Consider the following 27052-nt stretch of genomic DNA (forward strand, 5'->3'; position numbering starts at 1 on the left):
CACCTGTAAAAGCCTCACTGAGATCCTTCTAAGCCTTCTCTATAAACTGAAGAGTGAATCCCAAGAATTTCGGTAGCTCCTTATGAAGACATCTGCTCCCTGCCCTCTTCTGGACCCTCTGTTCCTCCATCACATTCTTCTGTGCTGCTGGGACCAGAATTGCTCCAGCTGTGAGCAAACTGAGGACTTTCTTATCAGCAGAGATGGGGACTTTGGTCATTCTTGGAAACAGCCAACATCCAGTTGGAGCTTTTGGCTGCTGTTGTATCCTGAGCTGGTGGCTTCAGGGAAGTGTCCATGGCAATGCTGTGCTCTCCTTCCCAAGCTGCAGCTGGCAGCTCTGAGCCCAGCAGAGACTGAAGAGGACCGGGGTGTTTTCTGGTGTCTTTGTGTTTTAGTAAGAGATTGTAGTGAACTGCAGGGAGAAAGGCTGATGAGTCAGTAAGAAACAGCCAACATATTCCAGGAGAATAATCTCAGGTGTAATTATTAACAGGTTTATGTTTTATGGAACAGGTGTTTGGTGTTTTTTGTTAATGTTTTTTTTTTAAAGGCACAGCATCTTCTCTAGCATTACTCGTAGAGCATTATTTATCCTAGAGAGGAGAGTGCAAATAACTTGATTGTGTCTTTTCAGCGCTCTCTTCTTGATGCTCCCCATTCTCTCTCACTGCAGCAGCGCTTCCTGAGGGAATCTGCATCCTCTGCCTGATTTCTCTGATTGCTGGAGCTGCTGAACTTCCTACAGAAGAGGCCCAGCAGCAGCAGGTAGGGTGAGGCAGCCGCTGAAGAAACACTCCCAGGTATGGACAGTGCTTGAATACCCACGTGGCTTTTTTTCCTTTTTCCTCCACCCAACCAATGAACTTCGTGTGACCCCTCCCAGCAGCGCCGCTCATTTGTTTAATCAGCGATTAAACTGGAATTTTACTTCGCTTCCAAACACGCTCTATCAGTCCTTACATTCCCTTCCATTTATTTATTTATTTTGAACTAGAGGGAAGGCAGTAGAAAAATACATCATTAAAGCAGCGTGGCATAACTTAAAAGGAGAAACCATCACAGATGTGGTGACTGTGGGACTGAGGAGGCTTTAAGCCCTGCAGAAAACTGCTGTTCCAGAAGGACAGAACGTAGGACCCAGCATCTGTTAGGAAGAAGTTATGGCACAAGTGCCCTTGTTGGCTCTTGCAGTCCTTTCCAAGCTCTCCTTTAGGCACAGTTTAAGACATTAAGACTGACTTTGACACAGCACGTGTCAGCACCACAACAAAGAAAACCAAGCAAACCACACCCAAGTGTGAACCCTGCAGGTAAAGTGCAATAAAAAAATGAGTGCTGGTATCTTGCAAGATCAATGCAGATTTCTTTTCTTCCTTGTTGTGTTTCTTTTTAAAAATACTGCTTGTTTTCATCAGTGAATGCAGAACTCACCCCATGATTCCATGAGCTCTTTTCTGAGTAGAAAAAGCAAACTTAGACCTCATCATTGTGTAATTACAGCCAAGCTAGCTTTGCCCCTTCATATTTGCATTCATTAGCATTTTGTTTTGCCTGTAGCTTGATTGCCCAGTGGTGTGAGATCCTTTCCTGACTCTTTCCAGACAGTTTGGATGCCCTGAGTAGTTCCACATCCATATCATGAGTAGATTTCTCACTTCACTGTTTACTTATTTTCCAGCTCACTGGTGACTCTTGTACAATTTGGGCCTCTGCACAGATGCATGCTTTGTTATTGCTCTACACGTTAGAGGTTTATAAAACAAGTCTGTAGTTACGGTGTGACTTGGTGTGCCCAGCACAGTGCAGGCCTGCAGAGATTAACTGATTTTATCCATCTCCTTCCTGGGGCTTATTGGTTGCTGTGAGGCACTTTGGATTTGATTTGCCTGCTGAAAGGTGCAATTGCTGATCTGGCCGCTGAGGAATCATCACCACCACCAGCGCATCTCCTGGCAAAGCAAAGCACCTCCTTTCATAGAAGCTGCTGAGTCTCAGGCGCCTTTCCCTAAACAGGGGATTTTTGGTGGAGTTAAACATTAACACTGTTCACAGTTCCCATCTGTTCAAGGTCCAAGAGAGAAGCTGTGCTGAGTCAGCCCTGGCAGCTGTATTTCCTGCTCCAGTTCTCTCCTTTTGCATGATTCACTCACTCCAACTCCCTGCCAGGAAGCCTTGGTCCTGGGTGAGACAGTAAGAGGCAGAGGGATCTCCTGCTGTCCTGCACCAGGATACTGGAGACCAGCTCCTGTGTGTCCTGGCTGCCCTGCGAGTAATGTTGGTGCTGCAAGGAAAGGAGGGAAACTCACAGTCACCAAAAGACTTGCTTGAGCTATTCAGGAATTTTCTTTGGCTGTTAGCAGTCCTGTGCTCTTGCCACATGGCATTTTTCCTTCCAGGCAGCGCTGGACAATGGCTGTGAATGCATGGGCAGCTTATTGTTTGGCTGCGTATGTTGCTTTCATATGGGCACTTGAACTAAAAGGGTAAATCCTTTGAACTGTGGCGTTTTCAAGAGCGCAGCACATTAGCCGGGAAGGAGGGTGGGCAGATGAGAAGAGCTGTTGTATTTAATATTGCTGCCACAGTAGTACACTGCAGCACTGCCAGGACTTTGGGCGTAGCCAGTCTGACATGGGAAACATTGTTCAGTGCTGTTGCCTGGCTGCCGCTTGGAGCTGGAGCTCTGTGCTGCCTGCTTGGTGCTGAGGGTTGGAGTCAGACCCAGCAACTGCTGCTCATCCACTTGGAGAGGCACCGATGCCACCCCGGTGGGTTTGGTTCTGCCTGGACAGCACTCAGTTTGCTTCAGCACCGGTGGCAGTTTGTGAAATTGCAACTGCAGGATCTGCTGAGCTCAGACCTGCAAACAGAGCCAAGAGTCTCTCTGGCTTTGGATAAAACTTTGCTGTGGTTACATGGATCATGTGATGGCGCAGCTGATCTTTCCAGCATTCGGTGCTCTTGCTTTAGGCTTCCTCAGCTGTGCAAAGAGTTCAAAAATTGTCCCCCTGTATAACTGCTACTTATTGATACTAGGACAACAACTTCCAGGAGTTGTTGAGGAAACTCCTCTGCCTGCATTCCTGTTTATCAGAGACTCCTTCCCCGCATGCCAGCCCATCCACAAAGCCTTCAACATCCCCAGCTGTGGGATTTCTGAACAGATGCAGCTCCTCCCTGCAGCACAGTGGCTCCCTTCCCTGCTCAGGACAGCGTGCCACGTCGGTCAGTTCCTCAAGAGCTTTGGCTGCCAGAATCGAGTGAGTTAAATCAGGTCTAAGCTGCACTCTGAGTCCTCTTCAAGACATGTTGACAGAGAAATGTATGCCTTGAAACAACTTGAAAAGAAGAACTGTAGGAAGGGAAAAGAGTAGGAAAAGGCATCGGCTGTGAGCGCCTGCCCTCTCCTGAGATCTCTCCCCCTGCAAAGAGTGCAGCCCTGGCTCCTCTGTGACCTCTTTCTTCCTGCAGGGTAATGAAAGTCAGCACGCTGTAATGGCAGGCTGAAAGTCAGCTGCTCTGCCACAGGGTTTGTCCTCCGGATAGATGAAAGGAAAGTGGTTTGGTGTCCAAACGACTGTCACAGCTTTAAAGAAGAATTAAAGCCAGATGTTTCCAACCAGCCTGCTGAGAACAGCCTTTTCTGACATTTTTGCCAAGCCATCAAGGAGACCCAGCCAGTGTCTGCAGTGCTGCATGTTGGGAAAATGCTGTGATCCCAAAAGCTGTGCTGCAGTTGCTGGAGCACCCAGGCTGTGCATCCACAGGGCTGGGACACAGTGCTGCCAGCTCAGTGGTTGTGCACCATGTATCAGTATTTACTCCTCACTGATAATGGAGATGATAGCAAGATCGTAGTGAACACATCAAATTCAACACTTTTTGCCTTGGGAAAAGGTACTGTAGGTATTGAAGGTATTGTAACTGGGCTGGCATCAGCTCTCAGGTTGGTGGCTTGTAATGGTCAATAGAGTCCAGAAAGTCATCCCTGTCCCTGGCTGTGCTTGGGCTGATGTTCAGTCTAACAGGCAGATAGAGCTTTGCCACAGTGGGATCCCATCAGAACAAGGAAGAATGCATTTTAGTCTCTCCTCACACACACAGCGTTTGTATTCAGCTGCAACTGAAGCCAGTGACTGTTCCTGTGTGGGTAGAAGTGAGGTGAAAGCTGAGGAATAGGGAAACGGGATCCTTGCCTCGCTGTAATCAGGGAGAGATCTGCACTTCCCACTTTGCTGGGAGTAACCCAGACCTCAGGACTGCTGGGTGTGTGGTTCCAGCTCACACCCAGAGGTAATTAATCTTTTTGCCAGCGTAGCTGCTCCAGGCTTCTGACTACAATAAGTATTGCTCTTTGCCTTTGTCAGCCTGCCTTGCGGTTACAGCGTTCACCTTCTGGCCTCTTCAGGATAAATTCCTGATGCTGTGCCCTCAGCGCTGCTTTGAGGTGGAGTTTCCTCTTGCGAAATCAGTGGGCGCTGGAAATGTCCTCTTGGCTCCAGTGCCTGGGAAAGGTTTTGCTCAGTGTTCTATGGGGATGTGCCGCAGCCTCCTCTTCCTCCTGCCAGCATGTTTCCTCCTCTGGAGCAGCAGATGAGGTGCTCCTGAGATGCCATGTGCCACCGGATCACTGTCTGTAGCAGGGAAGTAAATGATAAATTCAGAAGGTGCAAAAATAAATAGAGAAGAGGAAAGATAGGATGCAGAAAATCCCAGTTTTTACTGGCATCCACTCATAATCAGATAATTTGACCAATAACGAAAAATAAACCCCTCTCTCATCTGACTCTACAAAGCCGAGCCATAAAAAGGAGCTTTCTTCCGTGCCCTTCATTTGTTCTCACAATACAACATCTCATTTCAGCGTGTGCATCAATTCATTCTGCTCCGCCACATCACGGACAGAGGCACGATTGTTTCTGCTGCGATTCCAAAACCAACTGTGCAGAGAAAGCCTTTGGGAGCTGCTTGGTGAGGCGGGCATTGGGCTGCTGGCACTTCGGGTGGAGCTCAGGGAAAGCTGTCGGCCTCACCACCCTCCTGTAAGTTAACAGAAGACGGTGACTAACAGGAAGGAAACCGGACTGTGGTGTAAACACAAACTTGTTTCTCTTTGCCTTTCAGATGGGTATTAAATGTTATCTGATTATAGCTTGTTTCTTGAAATGTCCCATCTGATTTGCTCCGTCGGAAGACAAACAGTTGTTGTTGCAAAATGAATTATTTAGTAGCTCTATAGACTGGGTCTGTTTTTCTGCCCTGTCTGCACTTCAAGCCCAATGAGGCTGTGAGTGAGTAAGGGCTCTGCCAGTAGTGGAAATGTTTTGGCCAACAGCTGACCAATGACTTTACCAGTGTGATTAAATGGGGGAGATCCTGCAGGAGCAAAGAACAACTGGGGCCTCCCTCAGCTCCTGTGGGATTTCCAGAGCTCAGTAGGTCTGAACACGAGGCTCAGAACAATTCTATGCTATGATTTCCCTATTGCTGCGATATTGCAATGGGTACACTAAAAATGAATGAGCAGATTCTGAAGATAAAGAGGCCTGTACAAAGGGGATAATGCTTAATTACTTCACAGGAGGGTAAAAGGATTAATGAAATAATGTTTGCAAAGTGCTTTGAAGATGAAATGTGCTAAGTCTGATTATATCTGGGTGAGGGATAAGAACGAAAAGGAGGCGATCAGTTCCATCCTGTAGCCCCCAGAAACAATAAATAACGATCTGAAGGGATTTGTTCTGCCATGCCCGTTTGGATCCCCTGGCTGAAGGTGCACTTTCAGAACAGATTCTGCTGTCGGGAAATGGGCACTTTTCATTTCTTCTGCCCAGAGTTATTTATTCTGCTCCTTCTGCATCATTTTGCTTTTCTTTTTCGTTTAGGTGCATCTCAGATGTGCCGATCAGTGAGATGCCTGTGGGATCTGCCATCTGGGCCATCAATTTGAGGCACAGCTTGTGCCACCACCTCTAATCTCTTCAATGGACTTCGATTACCTCTCTGGCTCAAACTCGTGCGATTTGCTGGGCTGTAATTGCAGGTAATGGTGTTAAGTGGGGCCAGGGTTCCCCCACAGGGCACGAGGCACTGCCATGGATCTGCATCCTTCACCCACGCTGAGCCCACTGCTGGGCTGCGATTCTTTAATGGAATATTTCTAGATCACCTTCCCTGAGATTTGATGCAGTAACTTTGGGGCAGTCTCTGTTGCTTTGAGGAGTCTTGGAGTTGCTTTCCATGCAGGAATCCCCTCGGTGGTGTCACTGCTGCTGGGTCCCTGTGAGCAGTGAGTGGAAGAGTGCAATCCTTGTGCTCACGAACCACAGAATCGTTAAGGTTGGAGAAGGCCTCTATGGTCATCCAGTCCAACTCCAACCCACCCCACCATGCCCATAACCACGTCCCTCTGTGCCACATCTCCATGGTTCCTGAACCCCTCCAGGGATGCTGACTCCATCACTCTCTGGGCAGCTGTGCCACTGCATCTCCACTCTTTTGGAGAAGGAATTTTTCCTACTGTCCATCCTGATGCCTCCAACAGCGGAGATTTGTCCCTTCCTGTCAGTCAGAAACTTGTCTCCAACGTGAGAGTATCTCCAATATGAATCCACTATGTGGTGCACAGAGTAAGAGACTGAAGTTCCAGTGGGCTCAGCTGAGCCCTTCCCACGTGGATGCGGTGACACTGGGTGTACAGTGGTGGATTTGTGCCATTTCTGTATCAGTGCCATCTGGATGAAATCCTGCGGTGGCCGAAGGCCTCTCCTCGTCTCCATGCGCTCCCCCAGTCGTGGGAGCCCCAGTTCGTTCCCCTGACGAAGGGCTGAGGGCGAAGGATCAGAATTTGGGCTTATTTCCGTCAAACAAAGCGCCAGGACCACGCTTGGCGCCCGGCTCCGGCGCAGCGACCTCCAGTCCGCAGGGGGGCGCTGCCTCCCCCCGTGCGCCGTGCGCTCCATCCCCGGCGGGACGCACGTTTCCTTCCCGCCCCGCACGGGGTTGGGCCGCTCCGGCTCCGCCTTCGGCCCGGAAGCGATCCCTCGCGCCCCGGAAGTAGGCGGCGGGCGGCGGAGGGAGACGGGGGCCGGGCCTGGCGGTAGCAGCCGGAGGCGGAGCCCGGGTGTCCTCGGCGCTGGCGCGGCCGCCGCCGGGCAGCGGGGAGCGCGGCGCGGATCCCAGATCCGCCGGCCGGAGCGCGGGGGACGCGATGCTGCTGTTCGTGGAGGTGAGGCGCGGCGCCGGGCCGGGCCATGTGGCGGGGAGGCCGCGCACGCCGCGCCGCGCCGGGGGGAGGGGACGGGGCTGACACAGCAAATCCGGGGCCGAGGGGCGCGGGGCGCCGGGCGGGGAGGAGAGGAGGGGGTCGGCGATCTGGAACGTTCCGGCGGGGCCTCCGCGTGCAGGCGGCGGGGGCGGTGAAAGGCACCGCAGTGACCTTCGGGGAGCGGCGGCGCTGGGCCCGCCCTGAAGGTGACGCGCTGCGCGGGGCCTCGCACCGGGAGCGGCCTCACGGCGGGCCGGGGGTCCTTCCGTTAAACTGTGAGCGGCCGCAGCGCAGCGCAGAGGCCACGCAACGCTCGGCCGCGAATCGCGGCCCTCCCAGCCGGGCTGCACGCCGCGCCGCGTGCGCTCAGCGCGGTTCCCGAAGGCGGCTCCGGGTGCGACTGCGCCGCTCGGCGTTGAGAGCGTCCGGAGCGAGCGGCTGCGGTAATGGGACGGGAGCGAGGAAAGCGAATCGATCCGTAACGGCGTGTTGTGCTCCCTTGGGAACGCTGATGCGTTCTGCATTGAAGAAAGTGTGAATCAAAGTCTTTGGGAATCCTCCGTTAAGGTGATTGCTTCGGTTCTGCAGCTCGAGTTTTATGGAAGGGAGGGAAGGGGAAAGGCTGTGCAGACATAGGCAAATTGCGAGAGTTGGGTTTTGCAGTATGGCAGCTGAGGAGGGGCTGTTGAAGCTCATGAGCAGTGCTGAGCTGAGTGTGGAGGATCTGTGCTCCCATTGGGCTCAGAGCCGTGTGGGTGTGCAGTGAATCCCACAAAGACACACACCGTATTTTTGTTGTTTTCTTTGATCTTCCTTCCTTTTTGTCGATAAGCATTGTTAGTTTCTGCCATCTTCGTTCAGGAACCGTCAGTGATGATCTCAGGAGCTCCAAATCAAACACATCTGACCTTGTGAAGGCACTTCCCCTCCAATGTGAACTCAGAGCTGGCTGTTCTGAATCGCCGGAGTGCAGCACACTGAAGCAGAGCCCTGCTTCTCCTCTGGTTCTGTGGGGCTGCCTGAAAAACACTGCAGAGAAGGGTTGTGCTGGAAGTCGTGGAGCTTTTGGGAGGATTAATTAGCTCACCGACTTTAGCTGTCAGTGCTGTATTTTTAGGCTTAGCTGAGGTGTGCACGTGCTGATTGCAAATTGATTTCTTCACTGTGTGCAGCTCTGTTTGCTCTGAAAGTCTCTTAGCTCAGAAAACTTGCTGAGCTGAGGTAGTGGTGTGAAGCTTGTTTTTCACATGCTAATATTTGGGATAGATGTTTTTTGCTTGCAGCCGTGGCAAGTACACTGTTAGAATTTGATGATTTATTGGAAACTTTTGAAATCTGTGCGTTCAGGATGGCTGAAATGCTGCCCTAATTGCTGTCAGTGGTGCTTTTCAGTGAGAAAACCAGGACTGTGAGTACTGAGATGGCTGACACAGTTCCCACAGAAGCCATTGGCTCAGGTGGGGGCGGCACCGTCTCACTGTGCCTTTGCTTTACGGAGGGCTACAGGAGGAGCTCCCACTGTGCAGTGCGAAAACATCAGCATTCAGTGGTTGTCCTGTGATCACTGCTGCGTGTTTTGAGAACTACAGGGGATGTTTGAGGTGCTGAGCTGTTACTATGGGATGTCCTGCAGGCAAATCAGGCGTTCTGTGTGTGTGACAGCAGTGCTCCTCGGTTTGCCTCTCAGCCTGGCTGAGCTTTCAGAAGGCCATGGATGACAGCATGTGTCTGCGTCCCTGCAGGTGTTTCCCCATCAGCATTCATATGGTTTCTCTTTGTTAATCTCCCATAGATTTGCTGACTTATTAATCTTTAATTATTATTATTTTCCTCTGTTTATGTTTTCCCTTCTGGAAAACATTTGCCTTCTCACATCGCAAGTTTTAATGAATTCTCTTGTAGATTTTTCACCTAGATGCTCTTTTAGGGTCTCAGTTTGCTCCATGGAGTTTGTCCAAACTCAGTGTTAAGATTTTGCGGGATTAAAATATGCTGTAAAAGAAGCTGTCCTTTCATTTTTGTAGGCTCACTTGAATCTGTGCAAGGTAACATAGACAAATAGAATAAAAGGCAGTGTTCTTAGCCATCTTCTCAAGAGGAGAGATGCTTCAGTGACCAACGGGGAGGAATTTCTGGAGGGGAATCTTTGACCACATTTGCTGAAGGTGATGTGAGGTGGGGGAGGCTCAGCTGAGAGCTTTGTCAGCTCGTGGATGCCAGCGAGTGTTCCTAACCTTTGTATCTCTGTAAAGCTTTAACCTCATCATGAAAGTTCCCGATAGCAGCAGGGAGGGTTGTTCGGCAGCCAATGGAAAGGCCTGGTGTTTGTTCACCTCCCCTAAAGAAGCAGGAATCGGTGTTTTGGCCTCCTCTCCCATAGAACCACTTGCCAGAACAGCAGCACAGCTCTGGGAGCACAGCTCGTGCTATTCTCTGAAGGCTGATGTAAATGAGGGACTTTTTGTCTGCTCAGAGCTCGTGGTGTCTTGCTATTAAGCTGCGTGACATCAGGGCTGGGTCTTCCAGAGCTACATTATGTGTCATTAAATGCACTACAACAAAGAGGAAGTAGCCCACGCTCTGTTTCAGGAGTGTATTTCAGATGCTGTATTAATAGGCCCATTCATTTCTCGATCAGTCTGAATCTGTTCAGTTTCTTACTTACTTTTCTCTGGCACCTGTGATTTCGGAACTTGCCATTAACATGTGTGGCTTCCAGGATGTGCTGCAGTAACTCAGACTTACCCAGGGCTGCTTTTCAGTTCTGATCTGCTTCAGAGGTGCAGTGACATCCCTGAAGTCTTTCAGTTTCACTTTATCATATTTGCACATTACAATTATTTTCATCTTGAGCTGAGTTTCTACCTGTAAGACCTAAGGCAGAGAGGTAGCATTTGTGAGTAATGAATCATCTCCTGGATGCGCGTTGGTGTTTGGTTTTACATTTGATGAAAAGTAAATTGAAGGAAATGTGATGTTAGCTTTCCGAAGCAGATCCCTCTGCTGCCACAGTGCTGCATCACAGAGGGACGGAGGGTGGGCAGAGCACAGTTCAGAGTTTGCTGAATTGCACTGGGACTGCTGGGAACGCGCCGCAGCTGCGTACTGAGCTTTGGTTCCAGCACCTTGTTGGAGAGGAACTGCTCTGTCCCTTCACACTGCACTACTGCTGCTTCTCCTTTCTGTTTCCAGCCACATCCTTCTGCTAACGTTCACAAAGCCCCATCGCAGCATGGACTGAATTCACTGTGCCTAGAAGCTTTTGAATTCTAAAGGCAGCCTGCAGAATCTTTCACCTCTGCTTCGCCCTCTGGTGTGTTTGCCTTGAACTTCTCAGCAGTTTGGAGGCTTTTTGTTACTGGGCTTGGAATTGTCCTCGGAGCGACTCAGTGCCACCTTGGCAGAATTTGTCTCTAAAGCTATTGCAGCTGCTTTCTTATCCTCCTTTCTGTTCCAGGCCTGGGAGTAAACCACTCCTTGATTTCAGACTCCTGGAGGCTGGCGGCTGTGATATCAAACTTCCTCATTCATGAATTCGTGAGATAAGAGCTAAGATGGGTGGCTTTTGCCTTCTGAATTCAAGCAGGTGCTGTGAATGAAGTGGGCTGTCCATGAAGAGGGAACCAGTTTGGAGGACAGTGTGTTAATTACTTGGAGGACATTAGGAATTCTTACTCTAATTGTGGTTCTTGTTGCCCAGTCTTAAAAGCGTGGCAGCTCTGTTTCCCCCACCTCCAGGCAGGCTGTGGTGCTGTGTATCCTTACCGTGGGTCTTTGGGAGCATTTATCTGTTTGGTTACAAGTTCACCACCATCCTGCTGACAGCTTTCTTCAAGTCATAGAGACATCAGGTAATGAGGAGTCCTGGCCCAGTGTAGGTGATGCTTTGTTAGGAAAGATGGCACCAATTAAGTTCAGTAACTTGTTGCTAACTCTTCCTTTTGGAATGTGATGGCCTTTCTTTGTTGTTTTATGTTTTTAACCTTCCTGTCTAGGATAGGATGTGGAGGGGGGAAATCCCCATTTCTGCTGAAAGGTGACAGGAGGACTGGAAGCTTTTACAAGTTGGAGCTTTTACAAGCAGAGTGCATCGCAGCCATCAGCAGCAGGGGAAGCTGCTGGCTGGTGTCAGTAAAGAAGTTGGAAGCAGCGCTTCGTGGAGGCAGAAATAAAATACTTGGGAAATGGAAATGCCAGAGATTTTCCCATTTTGAGTGAGGAAAACTGACGGGGGTGGTTAGCAGCTAGTGGCCACCTTGCATGTGGATCTGTACAGCAAATCACAGAGTTCACCTGTGCCATCAGGCTTGCCTGTTGGAGCATCTGGAGGTTATTTTCCCTCACGGAATTGTTGTGCTCTTTTCAGCAGGTAACATCCAAGGGAGCTGGCCTAAACCCCAACGCCAAGGTGTGGCAGGAGGGTCCCCAGGGCAGCGGCGAGGCGGCGCCGCCAAGCAATGGCGCAGAGCACTCGTGGCACGAACCAGCAGCTGTGGTGGGGACTCAGACTGAGGGTGAGATGAGCCAGCACTGCGTGTTGCTATGGGCTGTGGTGTGTGGGGGCCGAGTAGGAATTGAAGGAGGGATCCGGGGCTCCACTGTGATGCTGATGGTAGTCGAAGGGCCCGGTGATGACTGTAACGCGCTAAGAGGGAAACAAGATGCTAAACGTGTAGGAATGGGTTCAAGATGTCTTTTTTGCCATTGCTGCACTTTAGTATAAACTTGACCCTGTGAACAGGAACATAAGTTCTGAGGGCCGCTTATAATCCTGGATGATCACCTGGTGTTGCTGAGAACTGTTGCACAGCAGGGCTCTTACTGGAGTAGGAACTACAGAGCAGTTCTTCAAAGTTTTGTGGAGCTTTAAATGCTTTAAATTTCAGCAGAGAGTCTGGGTGGGGAATCTTACCATTTCAGGACCCTGTTATTTACTGAGGCCTTTTATGCAATCCAGATCTTTGTGAAAATAGAGAGGTGGGAAGTGCTGTCCTCTGCAACGTAGGCATTGAAAATCCAAGCCTTGTTATTACTGCATTCTTGAGTATTGTTTTTAATGCTGACGTTCTCAAATGGAAATTATTCTGAAGCTTATAGCTGGTCTTCTGCTGTTGGTGCATTCTTCTGCCAGGTAACGTAGAGATTTCGGAGGACAGCTGCAAGCAATATGAAGTGATGTACTCCACGTCGTGTGAAGCTGCAAGAAATGGCACAGGAATCGATGAAGCAGCTGCCAATGGAATTGTCCTAACAACAGAAGATCTTGGATACCAAATCTATGAAGTGGCTGGTGGGTACTTGATCAATAACACCACTGTCAGTAGCTGTAACTCTGCAGTGCATGCTGCCCTTGCAACATTAGGAGTGGGGACTTTGGATACACACTGAATGGGAAATGACAAGGAGATCCAGAGCAGCCGTTGCAGTCGGCCAGGTAGATGAAGGCCGTGGGATCAACTCAGCACCACAGGAATGACACAGCCTGCAGTGTGTAGTGCAGTCATCTCTAAATGTATCTTCTGTGACCTTTTCCTTTGTTACCCTGAGGGATTCATACTTGAATTGTGCAATGAAAAGGGTTCTTGTATTGATGTGAACCTGAGATCTGATGGTGAATGTGATAAATTTCAGGTGAAGGCAACTCCGTTGTGTCCACAGAAGATATTAGAGAATGTTTGAGGAAGCAACTCGAGTTCTGCTTTTCACGGTAAACTTGGCACGAGCTCTTCATTAAAACTGCTAGCAAATACTTAGTTTTGTTTGTTTGATTAATAAACACGTGAGCTGTGGGTGACAGCAGCTGGTTGCAGTACGGAATGAGGTCTGCTGAAATGCTGCAGAAGCGCTGTGGTGCATTTCAGCCCCATCCATGCATCCCTGCCAGGAATGGGAATCCAGGCTGACCTCTGTGCTGTGAGGTGCTGGGATAATTTAGAGAAGAGATGTCTTTGGCAAGATTGCTTTAGCAGAGAAAGCAACACAGAGCATGCTCTAACTTTCATCAAAGTAGTTGTTTTAATCATCTTTTTGTGTTGATCTGCTAAGACACTTTCTAAGGGATGAAATGTGAGTACATTTTGGCTGTGAGTGGTGTTGGTGAGCATTTAAGCCTTGCAGTAAGTATGTTGTTGTAAGGCATCTGTTTAGAAAAGGAATAAAAATTGTGAGATTTTTAATAAAATAATGAATTTGGTTTTTTAGTGAGAATCTTTCAAAGGATCTCTACTTGATGTCCCAAATGGACAGCGATCAGTTTGTTCCAATATGGACAATTGCTAACATGGAAGGTATTAAGAAGCTGACAACTGATATGGACCTTATTCTGGACGTTTTGAGATGTAAGTCTGGGTGTTTGGTAAATGCTGAAGAGAACCTTGTACAGCAAAGAATGCATTTCAGGGCTGTTCCAGACTCCTGAATTCTAGTTATGCCCTGTTATAAATGCCTAAATCTGTCTTAGTGAGAGGCTGCTTTGGGAGAATGTTAGCAGTGATTTGCTGAGAGTGCTCCCAGTTCACTGCTCACTGCAAAGGAGTGACTGGAAGTGATGCTGCTGAGGTGATTTTTGCCTTGTACGTTGTCCCATTTTAAGCCAATTTTTGTGTTTTAATTGTAGCTTCTCCTATGGTACAAGTGGATGAGACAGGGGAGAAAGTCAGACCAAACCACAAAAGATGTATTATCATTCTCCGTGAGATCCCTGAAACAACACCTGTAGAGGTAAAGAGTTCTATAAGAATGGAGAGCTTGGTGTTTTTGGAAGGTTCTTCAGCAGTGCTTCAGGCAGCAGCAGGAAGTGTTGCTTAAAAGGTCAACTGGTGTTTAATTAAGCTCTAAGCTCTTGTAAACCACAGAAGTGATTTTTTTTTCTGCCTGTATCTGTTGACTAAAGAAGTCAAACTGAAATGACCTTGTCGCTGTTGGCCCTGTTATTTTCTAATACATAAAAGTGTTCTTAAGTAAACTTCCAGCAAAATGGAGCTAGTGAGGCTTTTCTGGAGGGAACTTTGCACTGATCTCTTTAGATCCAAAAATGAAATCAGCCCAGGACACAGATTGGAGTTCAGGCTGAATTTCTGTCCCAGCGGTGACTTGACTTGAAGTCAGGCAGTTGTTCTGGCAGCAAGAAATGTTCTTAAACACACACATCTCCCATTCATCGTGAGCCAGTGTGAGCTGAGCTCATTATGTTCAGCGAAGGGGGATAATAAAATTCCTACTGATATTTGGCTAACAGAGTGATTTAGTTCTTTATTTCTTAAAGTTGTAATGTGGGGTGTTTGTCTGCTAGCATGTCCTGTCTGTGAAATACGACTGATTGTTGCAAATGAGGAATATCCCTTAAAATTATTCTTGTATAGCTGACTGTCTCAGTGACCTGATTTTTTTGCTGCTACTTTCATACAGAAGTATCACCAGTTTTACTCTGGTATTGATTTTTTTTTTTTAATCAGTTGATTCCTCTTTACTTTGGGAGGAGTTTTACTTGGGGAGCTCGGTACGCTGCACTTGTGCTGTTGAGCTCATTAACTGGTAGAGGATAATTTGCTGCTCTGTAAAGGGAATAAAAGAGCATTTCTGATCAGGTGAAACCTGCTGCTGAGGAGAGCTGGAGACCATAAGTAGCTGATGTCTTTCTCTCCCCTAGGAGGTAAAGGCTTTGTTTAAAAATGAAAACTGCCCCAAAGTCATAAGCTGTGAGTTTGCTCACAACAACAACTGGTACGTTACATTCCAGTCTGATACAGATGCTCAACAGGTAAGGCTGCCTTCAGCTCTTAATAATACCTCTGTTTTGTTATTGGTGCTTCCCTGCTCGACAGAATTGCATGTGTGCTGCCCACAGCTAGAAGTATTCTTTGTTTACTGATCCTCCCTCTTGATATTGTAAGAGATTATTTCCAAATTCTGGTTAACGTAGAAGTTAGAAGGCTGTAGGATTTCAGTTCACTTGTCTGCTTGCCACAACTGTGATATCTAACACTTCAAATTCAGGATAACCAGATAAGTTAGCTGAGCTAGCAGGGAAGCACATTAAGTCATATCTCTTAAGTGGTACAATTTCATCAAGGTATTCTAATGTTAATCTCTTCTGTGCAGGCATTTAAGTACTTAAGGGAAGAAGTGAAAACCTTTCAGGGCAAGCCAATAATGGTAAGGCTGTTTCGTAAGGGATTTCAGAATGAAATGTTGTTTCCATTGGGATGACATGGCACATTTGTGGGAGTGGGGAGTTAAGGAATTAGCAGTGGGCTAGATGTAAACTAGAGATAAAACCTGCAGTTCTGTAGGCCATTGACTTGAGTGAACATTGAGAAGTTACCGTTTGGTGCCTGCAGGTTAAGCACAGTGCTGCTTCCAGTGAGGTGTGAAATACGTTTCTGTTTAATCTTCTCCACTTCCCTGGGAATCTGTAGAGCTCAGGAGGGGGACTCCTTCACGAGGCTCTGGTTCCTTAACTGCACTGCAAATAAGGCTGAGGCCCACTGGTTGTGCTGTGAAAGGAAGTGTCCAAGTTGGAGCCTGGATGGTTACTGCTGTAGAAAGCAATGTTACCTTAAACTTCATCTCTAGATAAAAGTGTGTGTACCCTAATCCTACGCTCTTAAGAGTGTAATCTGATTCATTTTTATCAGTGTTGATTTGTGAAAAGTAATCAGCTTACTTCCTCTTCGTGTCTTTTGTGTTACAATTTCAACGGGCAAGAAAGGTATCATGTTCTACTTCTCATTTCTCCCGAGTAACACGTGGGATGTGATTTGCTATCTTACAGGCCAGGATAAAAGCCATCAACACATTTTTTGCTAAGAATGGTTACCGGGTAGTGGATTCCAGTGTTTATGCTCAGCCCATTCAAACACAAGCACAGTTTGCCTCACCGCTGTTTATGCAACCTGTATATAGTCCTCAGCAGTACTCAATTTACAGCATTGTGCCTCAGACATGGTCTCCAAATCCTGCACCTTACTTTGAAACACCACTGGTGAGTAACAGCTGCTGAGTGATGAGAATGGGGGAGATAGCCCAGCGCATCAGAGAGATCTGGAGAACAGATCAGTGGGGTTAGCAGGCTCTGCAGAGTGTGGGGGTTTTCAGTCAGATGGTTCTGTTTTATATCAGGGACCTCATAAAGCAAGGCTGTGAGAGCGGCAGTGGATCTCACCATTGTCTGCCGTTGTCAGATTTCGGTGCGCAGTTCTGTTATCCAGTAGTTGGTGTTGGTGGGTGAGCTCTGCAGCTCTTCCAGGAAGCAGAGGACTGTGCTGAAGGAGATCTGCTGGTTGTTAACCTGATGGGGTTTTCTCTCTAGTGGTAAGGTCACAGCATGCTAGCTGGAGTAGCTCTGCATAAAAGTTTGTACAGACTAAATGAATGACTGCTGAAACTGAGCCCGTGTAACTGCAAACATTTTGCTTTGATGTTCAGCCATTGAGACTGTTCTGTCTGTTGCAGGCCCCCTTTCCTAACGGTGGATTTGTGAATGGCTTTAATACACCAGGATCGTACAAAACAAATGCTGCTTCTTTGAGTATAGGTCGCCCATTCCATAGGAATCGGTAAGAAAGCTGCCTCTGTTTGTTTTTGAGAACTTTCAGTACTGAGACCCCAAAGTGTTCTTTGCACACCTGTAGAGTGCAGTGCCTCATAATGGGACCAGTTTATTAATTTTATCAAACTACCAAAGTGTTTTTTCAACTTGATTTATACCACAAAATAAGGATCGAGGTAGCAGCTTAAAAGCCTAAAATAATGGCCATATGCACTGGAGAGAGCAAAGGTAACTCCTTTAAAAGCCTCAGAGGAATTTTTGCAGACAAATAACTTCCTCTTAAGGCAATACTTCTAATTATGTTTGTCCTGCACAGATTACAAACTCTGCAGTGCAAACATGAGCTTTTCCTGCTGGGTGTTTACTCCTGCAGAGCCACTCAGCGTGTGCAGCTCACTTGCATCCCTGACTGCTTTGTGCTACAGCTGCACACGCCGTGTGTCTGTTACTTGTAGTTTATTTACTTTATCCCCATCTTTCCTGAGAAACTGTGAAGACTGCTCAGATACAAACAGTGGGGAGGAGGGAACAGCTTTGTATTTGCTGGAGCAGTACTCTGTAAATACAATGGAGTAGTAATGTGTTTGTGTGGGTGGAAATGGGTTTATTTGCAAGCTCTTCTGCTGCATTCAGCATGTGGCTGGCAGCGTGGAAATGGAGCTGTGTTCTGTTTGTGGAGTCAGTTGACAGCTGACGGTTCTGTAAGTGTTTGTGTGATGCAGTTAAGGTTTGTGGTTGTTGGCAGGGGATGAACTTGGAAATGTGGTCTCTGGTGACTCAGCAGAGCCTTAATGCCGGCTCTACAGCTGGCAATTGGACTTAGGAGATGGGGCAGCTGATTCTGTCACAGCTGCACAAATCACAGCTGCGATTCTGAAGTTGATCAATGTTGTTTGTTTGTTTGTTTGCCTTAAATTGTGTTGAAACTTAAAGCTTGTAAAATTTGCTCATTTCATGGGTCGTCTCAGAGGTATGGATGCTGAAAACATGCAAGAATTGTATGTGCCCAAAGATCAATGTCTGGGAATGCCCACACACTCACTGACTTGTAAATTGCACCTGCCTCATCTTTAAGCTTTTGAAACTCTTCTGATTACTTAAAACTTTCATTTGCCAAAGTTCAGTAATTGAGAAATTATAGCTTCAGGGTCAGGTGTGTGCAGGTTCTGCTGGTCTTTCTCGGTTCTCTTATCTTTCCTGCTCATCTTGCTGAGCCACTGTGCTTGTACCAAGCTCTGCTTTCACAGCAATAAATCTTAATGTTCCAGAAGCAGACAGGGATTACACTTCAGCAGGACTCCTTAGCGAGCACAAGACTGAAAGTTTGGCCCGGTGATGATCAAGTATCGCGCTAAGAGAGAACAGGTCCAACAGTCAGCGTCTGGGCAGCCTGCACTGCATGCTTTTCCTTCTTTTTACTCTTTCAAGTCACCTTTCTTTCTGTCTGCTTTTTTTTTTTTTTTTTTTTTTCCCCTCCTTATCTTTCCTTGTTTCTTCTGCTTTGCTCTTCTGCCCAGATAAGATTGTGGCCTTCTCAATGATGGCTAAGATTATGAGATCTGAGGGCTGAAGTACGATCTGAGAAGACTGGGGCCTAAGAACCAGTTCGTAAAGCCGCTCAAAGCTGTGAAAGATGAATTAATCTTTGTTTGATGCATCTCCTCTTGAACTGTAGGAGAGTTCATTCAGAGAGGTTCATTCAGCTGCTGCTTTCAGATTTGTCCTGGCTCATTAAGCTTCATTTTTTCTGTCATACAGGCAGTCGCTAGTTAAATATTGGATTTTTGTCTGTAGCTAAACATTTGTCTAAGCTGGTTGTGTTTATTTTGCCCTGATTTGCTGCAGTGTCCTTGTGGGAAAGGAAGGTTGAGTTTTGTGAGAGAAAGTTCTCAGTGTTAGTGTTGGTTAAGTTAAATTGATACCTTCTGTCCAGCCATCTAAAAGATGATTTAAAATGGCTTTGGCAAAGCAGATGAATTTGATCACTCAGAATTTGGCAGAGACGAGACAGGCTCTGTTCTGTCTTCTGGCAGGTTGGTTTTCCTGGGTAGTTTTCTGTTTAAGACCTGGAGCTGTAGCACACAGTAACACAGAGTGCGCACAGCCACATCTGGGTTCAAAGGAGATGCAGCTTTGATGCTGACTAATCAATAAGTGGGTAAAAGGTCTGGAAAACCACAGTCAATGTGGAGGCGTTTGATAACGGGAGCAGCGGGGCTGAGATCCTGGCTTTTGGGGAGGAGGGCTCTCAGCTTCCCTGCTCTGATCTGCCCAGGCCTCTTCAGCACATTCAGTCATACATCTGCTCCAGTTTCCTGTTACAGTTCAGATTTTTTGCTTGTGCTGGAGCGAGGTTTGTTCTTTAGGTTTCATTCTCCAAAGAAGTTGCCAGAACCCAGTGTCCATGCAGCAGGTACAGGTCGGGGTTACGTTGTCTCTTCTACTGTGTCAGGTCTTTGGGGATTTTGTTTTCTTTTGGGATCTGCCAGGCAGTGACCTCTGTTTTCTGCTGACAACGTTTGATGAGAAGAGAGGTGGCAGGAGAGCTAGAATGGAAGGAATAGATGGAAGGAAGGAATAACAGTTTCTTTGTTCTCGACAAGTGTTCAGGAAACAAGACTTCTCTGATGGAGGTCCAGTACATATTGACCTCCTCCTTTTTGTCAGCTGCAGATTAACAGTAGGCAGTGGAAACTTTGCAGTTTGTTCTTTAAACTCTGGGTTACAGAGCCTCTTGCCATGTGCCCTGCAGTGTGAAGCCTCACTTCCGATCGTCAGGCAGCTCAGAGCACGCTGCGGAGGGTCCAGCTGCAGCCAGCACTGTGTCAATGGGGGATGGACCACTGAGTAGAACCAGCTCAAGGAATTTTGTTATGGAGCGACATAACAGCACGCTAACGGGGCACCAGGAGCAAGGCTATGCCCAGAAGGATTCTCCTACCGTGCAGATGGAGCAGAATGGAGATTATGGCATTGGCAGGGGCAGGTAATGCAGCGATGTGTTGGAGGTTCAAATGATGCTGAGCCAAGGATCATCAGCCATTGGCACAATAGGCATTTCTGTAAATTGTCACTGGAGAGAACTGACATTTAAACAGAGCATGATAAATACTTAACTGTTAGCACGAATTCCTGCTTGACTGAATACCTGACAATTCTTCTGGCAAATACTTTAAGATGTCTTTATTCCAGAATAACTGATTTGTCTCCAGAGTTGTTTCCAGAACATTTGATGAATTAATGTTGGTATTTGTACTGGCATAAAGAATAAATAAATCTTCATCGATAGGCTGTTGTGAGTCCCTGTGCTACGGGTCCCCTTGTGATGTACTTTGGCTGTAGCTAAGTGACTGAGCAGCTTGTTTTTCCCTTTAAAGGAGAAACATCTTCAGAGGTCGGAGGAGACGAGAAGATGACCGGATTTCGGTAAGTTCCACTTCCTTTACTGCAAGTCATGCATTTATTGAAGGAGTGGCACAGTCCTTAAGTTCTTAGGTTACACCACTGGTAGTCACTGCTTCTCAGGAAACGCCCTGATGCTCACTTTCAGCTCTTTCAGTACTACAAGTCATGACTCTGTTAACTAACAGATATTTTCTTTCCCTGTAGCGACCTCAGCCTTCAACAGAAACAAAGACTCAGACACCAAAGTTTGATTTGTTAGCATCAAATTTCCCACCTTTGCCTGGTAGTACAGCAAAAATACCAGGAGAGCCTGTGCTGGAGAGCAGGATGTCTGATGTAGTCAAGGGAATCGGCAAAGAAAAGGTATCTGCTTAAGTCTCTGGCAAGAGCACAGTAGCTCACCTTGCTGTGTCTTCTTCTCCCCTGCCTAAAGAATTAATCATTCTTGTTAGAGCTGTGCATTAGAGTGCTTTAAGACCAAACGCTGTGCTGTTTTAATATAACAGCACATCTTCTGTCTCTTCTGGATTTCTTTGGCTTCGTGGGAGTATTCAGTTGAAGCTTCTGTAATTACAGAATGACATATAGTGTAAGCTCAGTTCTGGAGTGGAATAAAGGAGGGAAATGTGGGTTGTTGGTTGTTGTAGGAACAGTTTGTGTGTAGTCTAGACAGGGGCTTCTCCAGGTGAATCTGCTCTTGAGCACTTATTGTGCACCTACCCCATTTACTATGGGCTTTATCCACTGTTTCTCCCACATAAATGGGGATTGGTTTAGAGGTGCTCCAAAAAGAAACAGAATTCCTATAATCTGGACTTGATTCACCTTTGGAAAAATCCCACTTGTCAGTTTTTGTGTACTGGCATGCTGAGGAGCGATTCAAGCACATGTGCCATCTCTTCATACTTTGCATCTTCTTTCTGCACAGGAAAGCAAAGATTTGCTGCCCAGCTGTCCGGCTTCTGCTCAGGAGGAACAGATGCACAGCATCGTCCAGCAGCCTGTGACGAGCGTGAGTTCATCGGGTCAGACTGAAGCTGTGGTGTTAAGGTATGTGGCTCACGTGAACGGGTGTGTTAAAATCTGTGTGTTCTGTGGCTAAGACTGTAGCTGACATCCTGCAGGATGGCAGTAATGATTGTGCTTCCTTTCCCCTTCGTGGAAGGTAGCTCCTGTGGAGGCCACAAGATGAAAATAAATCATGGCAGTAAAAGCTGCACCAGTCTGCAAAAAAATATGGCTGTGGCTCTGAAGTGTGTCGCAGACTTTAATGTTAAACCGTTCTTGATTTAGCAGCACAGTTCAGCCAGAGAGCAAACCAGAAGTGTCTGTTCAGAAGGATGTTAAAAGCCACACGTCCCCACCTGTGTCTGTCTGTCCTGTCAGCACTGCAAAGCCACCAAGGACAAATACCACCAACACCACCTCGTCTCCTACTAACACAAGCGCAGCTCCCGCGGCGTCGGTGCAGGTAAGGCGCAAAGCAGGGATGGAGTGAGGAACGTGGGGAGTCTCCCTCAGGTGTGCTGAAGTAGCACCTGGAGCTCTTCAGTGCAGTTGGCCACAGCTGTGGTTTCAGCACTCGTTGCGTGTGTTCTTGGGACCGCGTGGAAGAGCACGGTGTGGTTATTCTGGTCTGTAAACACCGCTCTTCTCCCTTGGTCCCAAAGGAGCCGCGCAAGCTGAGTTACGCAGAAGTTTGCCAGAAGCCCCCGAAGGAGCCGCCTCCCGTTCCTGTTCAGCCTCTCAGGGAGCTTCGCACCAACATCGTTCCCCCCGCCAAAAACGACGACAGCGGTGCAGCCGAGAGGGCTTCGGAGAAGGCTGCTGACAAGGCTGAAGGTCGGATGAAGGATTTCTCCGGGTTCCGAGGCAGCGGGCCGCCCCGGGGAGCTGCGGGGAAAATCAGGGAACAGAGGCGCCAGTTTGGACGCAGATCATCGCCTCAGGGAGCGCCGCGGCGTGTCGGCAAGGAGCAGTACGTGCCACCTCGGTCACCAAAGTAACGCCTGTCCGGCCCATTCCTCTGTTTAATTTCAGCTGTGGACTAATGAGCAGCAAAGGAGACTGAGAAAGAAGTATTCGTGAAGGGGAATACTGAACTGGAGTGTGGCTTGTGTGGAGAAGGTGTGGAGGGTCCCAAAATTCATCTCTGAAAGTGATTTCACAAATGCTGGAGGATTCCAATCAATATGAATATAGAGATTATAATTTTTGTATTTTTGTTTTTAATTTGCAGAGGGTTTCCTGCTTGAAATCTGTTTTGGGGTTGTGAAACTAGCTTTTTGACAAAGTGAAAGATTGTGAATCGGCGAATTAACGTGTCGCTTGGCGTAGGAGGAGAAGGATAAGAGATTATTATTTTTGAAAAAAATGAGCATTTCTGTAAAAGTAGAAGTTTTTTTTTTTAACCTATTTAACAGTTGGCTTGTAGGATGATGTGTCTGCCATTGATGGCCTTGCATTGCAGAGCGTGTCTGCAGCCCAGGTGCTTGGTCGGTGTGTGAGGTTGGGTGAGTGCAGCCAGGTATGTTGTCACGGCTTAGTTACCGATGGTAAAAACTGAATGTACTACTGTAGTGAACTTTGTGTTTCCAGCTCGGAGTATATCTCTTGACCTTACTAATAACTCATTCAGCAAGCTTTTTAAACTATAATTTTTACAGGAGACTGGATTGTAGGTCTGAGCACATGGACGGCAAAACCTGTCTTGTACGTGCGGTAGGAAGAGGCAGAAGGGAGCGTGTCAGAACTCCTGATTTGACCTTCCTCGCCTCCTCGAGGGCGACGTGGTGGGGTTTTTCATTTGTTTTTATCTCGCTTTTTACTTTCTCTAATCTCTTTATTGCAGGCTTCTGTGCATTTATCTTGGTATGTTTTTGTGAGGCAGACCCAGTATAGATGAGTGATGGACAGCTGCTCGGTCCGTGGCGTTAGCTCCGTGTGTAATGAGCCTGGAGTTGTGGAGTTGTGCCCCACGGAGCCCTACCAGGCTCAGGCTGGAGTCTGCTCTGGAATAGTTAGCAGCTCAGGCGTGGCTGGGTTTCTGTATGCTGACCTGTCTTTGTGATCTGGAGTAGGGCATGGGATGCTGTATGCTAGAAATCAGAGTTTACATGTACTGGGAACTCGTTTACAGCTGATACAGTAACAACTGACTTTGAAAAACTGTTCCAAGTGGAGCTAAGGGTAAAGAATTAAACAAAAACCCTCGTGTTCAGAGAAGCTGCTCGAAAGGTAGCATCTGGCCTAGCTGTATGCCGACTGAATTTGCAACACTATTTGTGTAGTAAGTGGTTAAGTTTGAAGGTGATGACCGTAATGACTGAAATGGGAAAACTCAGCGCATTAATCTGCCAAAATCAGCACGCCAGGGTTCAAAGTTCTGTGTGAAGCGTTAGGAGGAGGTTCCAGCAGCAAGAAATCACGCCTTTTTTCTTTCTGTAGCGAATAGCAAGTGTACAAACTTTTAAGTCGTAAGTTGTGAACACTGGAAAACTCAATTGTGATATATACCGTAAACATCTTAGTAATATATGTTAGTGTTGCCATTAGAATGAATGTAAGTGGCAGTTAAAATAACTGTGAAAACTTTCATTTTCTGATTTCTTAGCCAGATAACCCTTGGCAACTTCTTACTCAGTAGGCATTCGCTATCAACTGCTTTGAGAACACTCATATCTATTTTTATAAATATATATATAAAGCCAGAGTTGTCATTTCTCTAACTTATTATTCAGCTTGGCAATTGCTTTGATTTGATTCATAACACAATATGATGTATTTATGCAGTTAACTGTTCATTTCTACGCATGTTATATATATATATACACACATATATATTAAAAAAAAAAAGAAAAAAAAGAGAGAACCAAACCAAAATCATTACTCACTGTTAAACTACCTGTACTGCGTTTGGGAGGTTTTTTTTTAATTTAGTTAAAAAGAAAATAATAATAACTGTTGATCATGTCTACAGTTTAGGAATGCTTACAGAACCCTTCTCCATTTATTTCGATAACGCTACGTTTGTTGGAATGATAGAGAAATTTGAATGTTTTGAAACGTTTTAAGTTCTGAAATGGAATTCAGAATTATTTTTGATCCGTTTAAAGGCTACAAACGACGACTGCAGTCAAACTGGAAAAACTGTGATAGTCACAGATGTGTGGGTAGATGTGTGCTGTCACTGGGGGTTCAGGAAGCACTGGGTGCTCAGTGCACCTGGTAACCATGTAGTGCTCCAAGGTGGAATCAGAGCTTTTAACAATTGTGAAATGGAATTTTTTAAAAAAAATTATTTTATTACTTGTGGGGAAAAAAAATGAACTGCAGTTCAGTCTTTCTTAAATGGTGATTGGGAAGACTTGACCGTGGAAAGGATGCTTTGTGTGTCCTGGATGTACATTTCCCAGCAGCAGAGCATGGCTCCTGTACAGTGTATGCGAATGAGTCTGCAAACCCGTTGGCTCTTCTTTTTTTCCCCCCAGCATATTAAGATTTTGATCAAATTAGAGCACTCATAATTATTTATTTAATACTTATCTGCAAGGATTTAACGTTAGCATTCCCCTTCCTCTTCTCCCCCGCCATTGATATTGTTGTTTTCTTTCCTAATCTTTTGTGCGTTGGGGGAAATAACCAAGTCAATGTAAAGGCTGTGAAAACTATAGTTTTGTGTGCAAGTTCTCCTGCAGTACTCGTATTGCATGGCAAGCGTTTCACTTAAGCGGGCTAGCTGCTACGTTCTCATCCCTGTAGTAGACTCAGGCAAACTGCTGTGTGTGCCCACTTCTGACAGGCTGGGGGACACAGGGACAGAACGGTGACGTGAGCCAGGCTGACTGCTGGGGCAGCTCGTGGCTTTCATTTGAGTCACATCGCTTCATCGTTAGAGGTGAAACTGTCCCTTGTTCAACAGTGTTGGAATGACCCGCGGTGACACAGCAGCTCCCAGCAGCTCCGTTCCACGCGGTGTGAACACAACCCGTCCCGCTCTGCGGATGATCCATGCGTGCAACTTTCATGAACTGTGAGCTGTGTTCAGCATTGCTGACTTCTGTTCCCTACAGAAGTGTGCTTCCCCTGTTTCAGTTCTTTTCCAAATGATTGTGCATGGAAAAGATCGGGCTGCTCTCTTGCATTTTTGCTGGAGAGCGAAAAGTGGAGTAATTATTTGCATGTGATAGTAAAAAGTGCAAATTCTTTTTTTTCTTTTGATTTCTAAAATTAAGTTAGTTTTATAGCATCTTACATTCCTGCTATATTTGTTTTTAAAAAATAATAATAAAAAAAAAAGTTAGCCTGGCACAGTATGATGGTGCAGTTTTAGCAGTAGATCTATAAAAAGAAAAATAAAATAAAAATGTAACCCACTCTATTAACCAGAAGAGAAAGGTGATACTGTGGCAGATCAGTAGCAAATAAGTGACTTAATCGATGCTTTACTGTAGTTCAATAGCTATGGCCTTACTACTTTGTCAATATCAGCTTAATTGTCTTGAAAATGTCTGCTATTTTTACTGTTCCCGGGGGTGTCCGCCTGGGGTGAAATATCTGATATGTACAGATGATATTTTAAATTTGTAAAATGCACCATTGTATTACAGACGATGCAACAGAAATGCACTTCGGGGGGAAATTGCTTCTGATGAGTTTTTTTGTAAATCCTCGATGACTACAGATATGCAATAGAATTGTTTTTTTTTTTTTTGTTTCTAATTTTGATATTTCCTTCTGAAACGTAACGATTGTTGCCATTAATCCGAATGATTTCTCATGCTCTTTGTGTGTATATATTACCTATAGTCTGAGCTTCCTTTAGGATGGTACATAGCTTTGGTTTGTTGTATTTTAGTTAGCTCTTCTCTAAGTGCCTTTAGCACAGGCACTGCAAGAGGCTTTTGGAGTCTGTTTTTAATGTACAGTTGGGAGGACTTGAAATGGAGTTAAAGCAACTTATTTCTGAAGAAAAAAAAAAAAAAAAAAAGAATAAAAATCCATCCGCAAACTAACCTGTAACAACCTAAAAATTTTATATTTAAGAAACCAGAGGTTTATTTTTATGGAGCTTCAGTTATGGATACAGTTTCCAGAAGATGCAATTTCAGCTATAAACAGACTGTGTGTAAATGGTTGTTTTTTTTCTTTTTTTTTTCTTTTTTTTTTTTTTTTCTTTCTTACCCTGATTTTTAGAGGAAACAAAAAATTCAGGTAATATATTGAGCTCCTGTGAGTACGGCCCTCGTGTTCCTCCCGGATGAACCCAGCTTCCCCACAGCATCTCTGAGCTCCTCGTAGGGCAGGGCTTGAGTGAAAGGAGAAAAAAACACCCATCTGGCTTCTATGTCTGTCCTGGTCTATTCCTGTTGTCAAAACTGTCCAAAAAAAAACCCCCACAAAATTGTGTCAAGTAGGTTCCATGCTTTAAATGTTCAAATGATGATACTTGTATTTGTATTTGTTTTTGACATTGCCAAGGTGCTATGGGAAATTGAAATAACAGTTATAGAAAAAAAAATAATAAAAAGCTGATTTAAAAGGAAAAAAAAAAAATACACACAAAAAAAACCCAAACCACCACAAAACAAAAAAAAAACAAACAAAAAAAAAACAAAAAAAAACCCAACAACGGTCTCTCTCGGCGCTGTCTGTTACGCGCGTGGGAATCTGAGGGGGACAGGGAGGCGGGAAGCGGCGGCTTCGACTGAGGGGCGCAGAGCGGGCGCGGGAAGAGGCGGCCCCCCGTGAGGGGATGGGAAAGAGCGGGAAGGCGCAGCCGCGCCTGAGGGACGCGCGAAGCTCCGCTGTGTGAGGGATGGCGCCTG

At 46.4% G+C, this 27052-nt stretch overlaps 1 protein-coding gene and 1 long non-coding RNA gene across 5 annotated transcripts; both read left to right on the forward strand.

Annotated features, from left to right (window-relative positions):
* Positions 1-219: 219 nt before the first annotated feature.
* Positions 220-6939, forward strand: LOC128091832 (uncharacterized). Its single transcript, XR_008211523.1, has 3 exons — positions 220-5045; positions 5889-6046; positions 6250-6939. It is a non-coding gene; the product is annotated as an uncharacterized LOC128091832 (long non-coding RNA).
* Positions 6940-7079: 140 nt separating this feature from the next.
* LARP4 (La ribonucleoprotein 4) lies at positions 7080-26223 on the forward strand. 4 transcript variants are annotated; one of them, XM_052705193.1, is made up of 16 exons: positions 7080-7231; positions 11637-11784; positions 12402-12560; positions 12902-12977; positions 13472-13608; positions 13887-13990; positions 14919-15029; positions 15371-15424; positions 16044-16253; positions 16724-16827; positions 19573-19806; positions 20198-20246; positions 20430-20588; positions 21154-21275; positions 21519-21696; positions 21896-26223. In XM_052705193.1, exons 1-16 carry the CDS (start codon positions 7214-7216, stop codon positions 22229-22231), a joined length of 2199 nt encoding a protein of 732 aa, XP_052561153.1. In that variant the 5' UTR covers positions 7080-7213; the 3' UTR covers positions 22232-26223. The 4 variants fall into 4 exon arrangements, with proteins under 4 accessions (XP_052561153.1, XP_052561155.1, XP_052561154.1 ...); XM_052705195.1 differs by having other exon boundaries at positions 21522-21696; XM_052705194.1 differs by having other exon boundaries at positions 11640-11784.
* The last annotated feature ends 829 nt before the right edge of the window (positions 26224-27052 follow it).

The sequence above is a fragment of the Tympanuchus pallidicinctus genome, unplaced genomic scaffold, assembly GCF_026119805.1.
Source record: "Tympanuchus pallidicinctus isolate F22 unplaced genomic scaffold, pur_lepc_1.0 scaffold53, whole genome shotgun sequence".
NCBI lineage: Eukaryota > Metazoa > Chordata > Aves > Galliformes > Phasianidae > Tympanuchus > Tympanuchus pallidicinctus.